Consider the following 8,449-nt stretch of genomic DNA (forward strand, 5'->3'; position numbering starts at 1 on the left):
TATTATGATACACAATTCATTTTCCTTGTTGTCATCTTATTCAACTCATTTCTAGAGTCTAAAGACTCATTTGCGTTCATTTCAGCCTCCAGAGCTCGATTTTAATTGATTTACGTAATTGTCAACATGTTTCCATCCGCCTCAATTTCACATATATACATAATTGGTTCAAAAGTATCATATATTGTCATACTCAAACCATTGACCAAACTTATAATTTACAACCCCTATTAACTTGACTCGAACTCAGACGGATACTCGAATTGTCCAACCAACACACCAAACTGGCACTGAAGTGCATCATCAGATAAACCAAAGTAGGTTAACTGGCACGTAACATGCATATTAGAATACAAAACGCATCCAGGTGCACAAAGCGCATACTAGAACATAAAGTACATCCTGGCGCACGGAGCGCGTATTTGGCACATAATGTGCATCATGGCATGTAAAGTGCACCTTGATGCATAAGTGCATAATCTTGTACACAACTCAATCCTATGGCATGTCAACTATATCCGACATAGCCTGAACAACTAATAGGATACCATATTCAACTCATTTTCAATTTAGTATAATTATCATTTATCAATTATATTTACAATCACAATCCAATCAATTATCATATTACATAAACTTCACGTCATTCAATATGTTTTCATTGAATCTTATAGCACATATCATATTCCTAGCAATTCATACTATTTATTATTCAATTTAGTCCCTCATTTTAGAAAATCCACATCAAGCTTAATTCAATAGCTTTTATTATCATAAAGTACTCACCTTGATATTTTTAAATGTAGTTAACATGAAGATGCAATAAATTAAAACAACCTTAGATCGTAAATGTACAAACCATGGTCTCGTGTCACTCATCGACAACTCTCACTTTTCCTTTTTCTTTTGAAGGTTCTCCATTGGCGTTAGATATAAATAATCACAAAACATAACACATTATCAAATTCCAGCCAATTCATAACCAAATACCAATTTACACACAATTTGCAAATTCTTTAGTTTAGTCTTTAAAACCAGGATAGATATAACTTTCAATTTGGAGCTTCGAATTAAAATCTGATTTCACCAAAATTTATTAGGGACCTTCTATTTTCTATTCCTATCAACATTTTTGGTCCCTCGCTTACAAAACTAACAACTAAGCCTTACAATTAAGTCATTTTCTTAAACTAAGCTTAATTCTTAGTAATTTCACACCAATTTCATCCAATTCTCAATAATGGAAACTTTCAAAAATTTTAACAGATTTACAAATTGGTACATGGGTAGCTAAATCAAGCCCTTATAACCTCAAATCTATAAAAAAATTGACAAGAAAAGAACTTGATTACACTTACCAATTTGCGGTCAAAAGCTTGAAGAAACTTAAGGTTTTCTTTCTTTCGAATATTGTAGACAGTAAGAGTTTGAAGATGATGACAATTTGGTTGTCATCCCACTATCTTATTATTTATATTAAGCTTAACATTGTTTTAGTTTAATTAATCAGTTAAATATTAATTAAACTATTATTAAACATATTTTAAACTATAATTTAATCTTAATAGAATTTGACTTCACCGCCCACTATCTCATGACTGAAAATTTTGGTCTTTTGGATAATTGTTATTTAAGTTCTTCAAGCCTTATCCTAATTAAAATTCTTCAGCAATTATTTTTTTACAATTTAGTCTCTAGGCCTTAATTAACAACATTTTCGACTAAATTATTTGACCAAAATTTTAATTTGTCAACATAATAACTCTGTAAATATCTCTATTTAATATTTACGAGCTTGTTTTACGAAATTGGGATCCTGAAACCACATTTTTTTGCTATCATTGGAAACATGGTTGTTACATTACAATCCTAGGTGACCCAACAATGATGAACAATGATGGTTTTCTATTTCTAAAAATAAAATCATAAATTAATTTAAACTAGTTAAATAATTTCCCAATTAGATAATTTTCTTAACCCAATTCTAATTTCGTTAAAATTATTACAACTTTACCATAAAAGAATATATGAGAAAATATATTTAATATTTCTACATTCAAAAAATTCACAATGACCAATTAATCTAATTCCATTTTTGAAATTCAATTAATTAATTAAGTAATAATTCTAAAAATCATAAATTAATTTTTCAGGTTATTTCCATTTAGAGAAAACCACATTCATTTCCAAATGTTTCCCATTACTATCCATTTCTGTTCATTTGATTTAACAAACAATTCATTTATGGTTTCAACTAGCTAGCAAAAGGATCAATGGACATACGTGATTAAGGCTCAAATAATTTATAATTAAGTTCAAGCTTTTCTCTTATTAATTATAAAATCATTTAGTTACGATGTCGTTCCACTATTATATCGTGACTGCTTTCCCTAATGACATACCATTGCGAAAGCAACTCAATCAGTGTTTGTCTAATGACCTTGTCATAAATGTGTAACCCTCATAGGGTATCCTTAATCACTTTGGGATAAATTTGCTCTCCCAGTATGATCCTATTTCATTTCATGGTAACCATTATATCTCCTTTTATAAAAAGTAAATTATTATCAAATAGTAATCAGGTCATTCATCACAAATATGAATAACTCGTGGTTATTTTTACTTTTCATCTATCATGCAATACTAATGACAGAATATCATTTACCCATATCTTGGGCTATGAATTTCACTATTACAAATTACGCTACATATTGAAGAAGTCGTATACCAACACACCAACTTTTGGTTCATTATTTATTTAAACTCAAGCTTTTACCTACATCAAAGTATATGAGTCACACATATATAGTTCGTCATCCCCTCAGGATAGAGGTATACCACACTATGAACGTCACAAGTAAATAAATCCATAAACAGATTCATGGTCTATTCTTCTTAGGTCCAGTCCGATGTACTGTCAGTCTAGTCAGTCACATCTATGTCTTTATCTTCTGGGAGTCATTTGCTCCAATGCCCAAGAAAAGACATCCCTTAATTGGACTTGATAAATGGCATATTAGTCTTTCAATCGATTTGCTCATTTCCAATTAGACTAAGAACATGTTTAGGTTCATCTACTAATATAAGTTGTCTTTCTATATTACGATCCAACCGCGTATACTGCTTAGTATTATTTAAACATGAGACAACCAATGAGCTAATATTTGATTCTATTTTTCTTTAAATGCAAAAGTCACATAAAGACAATATATAAAGGGTATTAATGTAATTTATGAGTAATTTTATTAACCAACCTATTTAAAAAAATTACAATGTACATAGACGAAAATGCTACACTTAAAGCACCAGATCTAGCACCTAGATGGCCCAGCAATGATGGTTTTCACTATATACATATCCTACCATCTTGGATGGCCCGACAATGATGGTAATCAACCTAAGGCATGCCAACTAAATCGACAGTCCTCAAGACCGTCATTAGGGTAATACCAAATTGATACATATTTCAACCATGCAAAAAATTTCGATCTCATCATCAATTCATTAACCAAACACATACATTCATATCATACACTTTTTTTTATTTAATTTCCACAACACATATCACATTTCAAGGTAATGTATATCATCTCTCATCTTATTCATTTTAGTCCTCTATTTCTATATCTTCTAACGCATTCAACATTACAACTCACTTTACCATTGTAAACTCACCTTCACATTCTATATATAGCTAGCAAATATGTGTAGCAATTAAAATGATACGAATCGTAAAGGTACAAACTAGGGTCTCGCATTACTTGTCAACAACTCTCGCTTTTATTTTCCCTCTCGATGGCCCAACATTGATGTTAGCTACATATAGTCATAAAACATAAATTAATGTAAATTTCCAGCCAAATTCATAATCAAATACCAAATCAGACATGTTTTGCAATTTATTCAATTTAGTCCCTAAATCCGAAACAAGCATAACTTTTTATTTAGACCTTCGGATTAAAATCCAATTTCACATATATTCATTAGGGACCTTCTAATTTCTATTCCTACCAAAATTTCATAACAATTTTTCATTTGATTCAATTTGGTTCCTAATGTATAAAACGATCAATTAAGCTTTACAATATAGTCATTTACATAAACTAAGCTTAATTTCTATCATTTTCACATCTAATTCTTCAAGAAATCAACAATAGAAACTTTTTAAAACTTTAACAATTCTACAAATTGGTACATGTGTTAGCTAAATCAAGCTCCAATGACCTCACATCTATAAAAATTACAAGAAAAGGACTCGGTTGCACTTACCAAATTAATGATGGTAACATCTTTCACTAAACTTTGGCTTTTATACTATGACTAGTTTTATTAATTAATCTTAATTAACTTACTTAATCAAATTTAGTTAACTTTAATCATGTTTAAGCTTATTTAGTGACATCCTACATCATCTTCCACTTACAACTATTTAAAATGATTTATTAACCATTTTGGTCCTTTTAATAAATGTTAAGCCTTATTCTTAATTAAAAATTTATAGCAATTAAACTCTTATAATTTAATCCTTAGGCCTTAATTAAACACAATTTAAGCTAAATTACTTAGCCAATTTTCAATTCAACAAATTTTGACACCATTAAAACCAGGTTGTTACAATTATAATTAAGGAGATTTTGAAAATAATTTTATTGATGATTCGAACATTATTAAGGAGGTTACTGTTTGTGATTCTTTAAGCATTCCTATTGTCACCACTTAGATCTTCTAAATTAAGTTTGGTGTTCTTTTCTTTCATAAACATACCTAAAAGGAGACATATCGCTTCATTATTGAGAAAATTTTCTCACGTTTTAATGGATGGAATATCAGTGTTGATCTATGGCGAACAGAGTGACTCATGTAAAATCAGTGTTATTCATAATACCCAATTCTTTTATACAATTAACTGTTATTCTTAAAATTATTAGTCTTGAGATCGAGAAGCTCGTTTGAAAATTTGTGTGGGGTTTTATAGTAGAAAAAGTAAATTAGCTTTAGTTAGATGGGAAAATTACTACATGCCTCTGGAAAATGGAAGGCTTCGTTTAAGATAAATTAGAAATCAAAACCTCTTCTTTTTCTTTAAATTGGGTTTCTAACTACTCTCCAACCAGTCATTTTAGCTTGAAGTGTTAATATTTGTGAGTTTGGTCAGATGATATACAAAGATCTAATTATTCAAAAATAATTAAATTGCTCAAAAAGAAAAAGTATAATTTAATCTAAAATTTTTGTCTAAAATGATGATATGGTGTGCCATATTAGCTTATCGTTACACAAGTAACAGTTCAGTGATTAAAATGTAACAGATTGATAACATTAATGACCATATCATAACTTTTAAAAATAAGTGACGAAAATATAATTTAAACCATATATAAGTGACTAAATCTAAAATTTATCCTTTTATTAATTTGTGATACCAAAGGTATCTAATGAATACTCACTCCGAGCCAAAATTCAGGTCATGCTAATCCCAGAATCCAAACACACCCCTCCACAATCCTTAAATCACAGCCTAAATCCCAAACTGTGTTCTTGTTGCAGGGACCAAAGATTAGACGATGCAGAGATTATGTACGAAGCTCCGCTTTTTGGCTCTCCAATCAACCCAAACTCTTCCCTCTCTTTCTGCTTCTCGTCGCCTTCTGCATCATTCGTCTCCTCCAATCCACTTTATTTCAACCAAATGGAGCCTTGAACCCTTTCTCAATAACAGTGTCGCATCACCTCCTCTCGCCGTCAACTCCTTTTCTTCTTCCCCACTGCTTCTCTCTGTAAACTTTCGTTTCCTTTGCATTTCAATGGTTGTTGAAATTTTATCCTTTATCTAAACGAGATTCTAAACTATGGGTTTATTTTTTCTGTAGTTGGTCCAAGTCCGGCATGTTTCGTCAAGAGAACGAGCAAAGAGGAGGAAGCCCATGACTCCACGTACTTCCAAACTCAAGAAGATTAAGATGAAATCTTATTCGTAAGCTTGTTCCTATTTTTTTTCTTTTTGGGGAAACCATTTTTTTTTGTAGATTTGTTTGGTTAATGTTTTACTTTGAATTCGATTAGGTCCTATAAGTCCCGATTTAGGACAATGAATGATGGGAATATTCGTCGCTGGAGGGAAGGCAAAAATCATAATGCACATTTGAAGGTAATGCCATTTTTGCATCGTTCCAGTTCCAGTTTGATGTTCTTATTTTGGGTTTGAGTTTTCTTCTTTTTTTTTTGAGCTGAAAGCATGCTTTATTTTATGCGTCAAAAGTTCCATATGCATCCTTAGTGCTTAACAAAATTCTGATTGTACGTAACCAGCAAGAACGTATAGGAGATATCTTGGTCTCACTGAATAGGCGTATAACACGCACCTGATGGGCTTTTGAGGGTTATTTAGGAATTGAAGGAATCATTGTTAAAGATTTGAAAGTTACTTATTGTGAAGCCAGTTATTCAGCTGCCTTTGACATTTTAGAGTTCAACCTATGTAGTTGCTTTCTGTCTTGCACTCTTGCTGAGTTGTGGGTGCGCACATGCGTGTACCTGTGTGGTGTGATGATGGGAGTGTAATGGTGCGTTTAGCCATCCTCTGGAGTCTGGACTATTTTTCTTTTAAAAAACAGGGATTTTTAGATGGTGGGAGTGTAAGGGTGTGTTTAGACTTCATGTTGGAGGTGAATTCAGGCGAACCTTGTACTTTCACTGCTACAAAATTGCCCTTATTTATATCGAGGAACGATCTTGGGCATAAAAAACGGGAGCAGAGGCAAATATCTATGGCTTGCCATTAGGCAAGATGCTGTTGTATGATTGCAAATGCACGGATGTTTGTATGCTGTTTTACGACATCTAGCACTTCCGTTGTTCATTTAATGGACTGAAAATTTCTTGAAATGATATTATTGTAAATATGGACCTTTGGCCAAGGTCTCCAAAACTCTTAACATTTAGTTTGGGATAATACAGGATTATTGTCCTTAAAATCTTTATCTAATCCACAACGTAGGAAATAGTTGTAGCCAAGGGAGATCTAGGGCAAACCTTATAATCAATACTTTAGAGATGGTTGTCACCGATAAATGAAGTATTGGAGATCATGAGCTCAACACAGTTTTCTTCTTTCAAGCTCAACCAGTATAATACAATTATCTCTGCTTCTTTTCTTATCATTAGCTTAATTTTACAAGTTGTTACATCTTAGTGGCATATAAAGAGTGTTGAAAATCAATGACTTATCTTGCAATATAGTGATAGTCTGTTGTTTAATGCAGTCCAAGAAATCAAGACGAAGACTGCGGCAACCAGCTATAGTACCCGCCGCATATGCAAAGGTGATGAAGAAGCTCAATTTTTGTACTTAAATTTCTAGAATCTTTCATAGACAGTCATGAAAGAGGAAGGTGCCTGCCTCTGCTCTCTCCTTTGTGCTATTTGACTGACCACATTAAAATTTTATGGTACAAACATGCAGTAGTAGTGGGAGGATTGAGAAACAAATAATAAGGCTTATGTGGTGTTTCTTTTTTATTAATGATTTTGGATGCTTAGTTGATATTTTTTTGTGATAGAATTCCCTTTTCAGCTTTTCTTTTGATTTTTTTTTGTCATTTAAAATATTGATGTTAGAGTGACGTCAAAAATTACGGAGGGTGTGGGTTTTTCCGTGGGCTTGGTTTATGCCGATATGACATGAGATAAGAGTTGTTTTGGTCATCTATACTGATACTATTATTTTTATTTTTTAAAATTTATCATTTCAATCTAAATTTCATTTGGTTCTTAAATATATTTTTACTCACATTGTATGTCATAAACTAGTATTAATTTAAGATTTTGATTAGATTGGTGTCATAGAATAATGAATATTATTATATATGTTTTTGTAATAGCTTATATAAAATTATTAAAAGAAATTTCTTTGAAGCACAATACCTTGATTTAAGATAAATGGTCACTCTAACATATTTATATTTGAACTTATTTCACTCAAGTGTTCAAAACGGGGGAAGCATATTGGTGGGTTGAAGAAATTAAAGAGCATAATGAGAGTGGGGAATTGGCAAAGCTTTTGAAAGGGTTTCCCATTACACATCCTGGGATTGCATGTCAAGGTTTGTGCCATGCCCCAACTCTAATGGATACACAAAAAGTGGTTGAGGAAAATTATGGGATTGCTTGTCAAGGTTTGTGCCAAGCCCCAACTCTGATGGATGCACAAAAAGTGGTTGAGGAAATTTATGAAAGGCTGAGAAGGCGCCCACATTGCAATGGAAATGAGTCAATTAGATGAAATACTTTTTTTAAATTATACATATTTTGAATTTTATAAAAGTTTCCACACTTTTAAAAATCTTTCTTTTTTTTTATAAAATTTAAATAATTTGTTGACATGATGTATAAGATAAAATAGTGCTACATCAATATAGCATGCCACATCAATGAATTTCATCAATTTGAT

General features: G+C 31.6%; 1 protein-coding gene across 1 annotated transcript; it reads left to right on the top strand.

The window, feature by feature from the left end:
- Positions 1–5,428: 5,428 nt before the first annotated feature.
- On the top strand, positions 5,429–7,561 carry LOC108468118 (uncharacterized). The gene is made up of 4 exons (XM_017768976.2): positions 5,429–5,777; positions 5,871–5,974; positions 6,064–6,148; positions 7,263–7,561. The coding sequence occupies exons 1-4, from the start codon at positions 5,565–5,567 to the stop codon at positions 7,350–7,352; spliced, it is 492 nt and encodes a 163-aa protein (XP_017624465.1). The 5' UTR covers positions 5,429–5,564; the 3' UTR covers positions 7,353–7,561.
- Positions 7,562–8,449: the final 888 nt, after the last annotated feature.

This window comes from Gossypium arboreum, chromosome 8, assembly GCF_025698485.1.
Source record: "Gossypium arboreum isolate Shixiya-1 chromosome 8, ASM2569848v2, whole genome shotgun sequence".
Classification (NCBI taxonomy): domain Eukaryota; kingdom Viridiplantae; phylum Streptophyta; class Magnoliopsida; order Malvales; family Malvaceae; genus Gossypium; species Gossypium arboreum.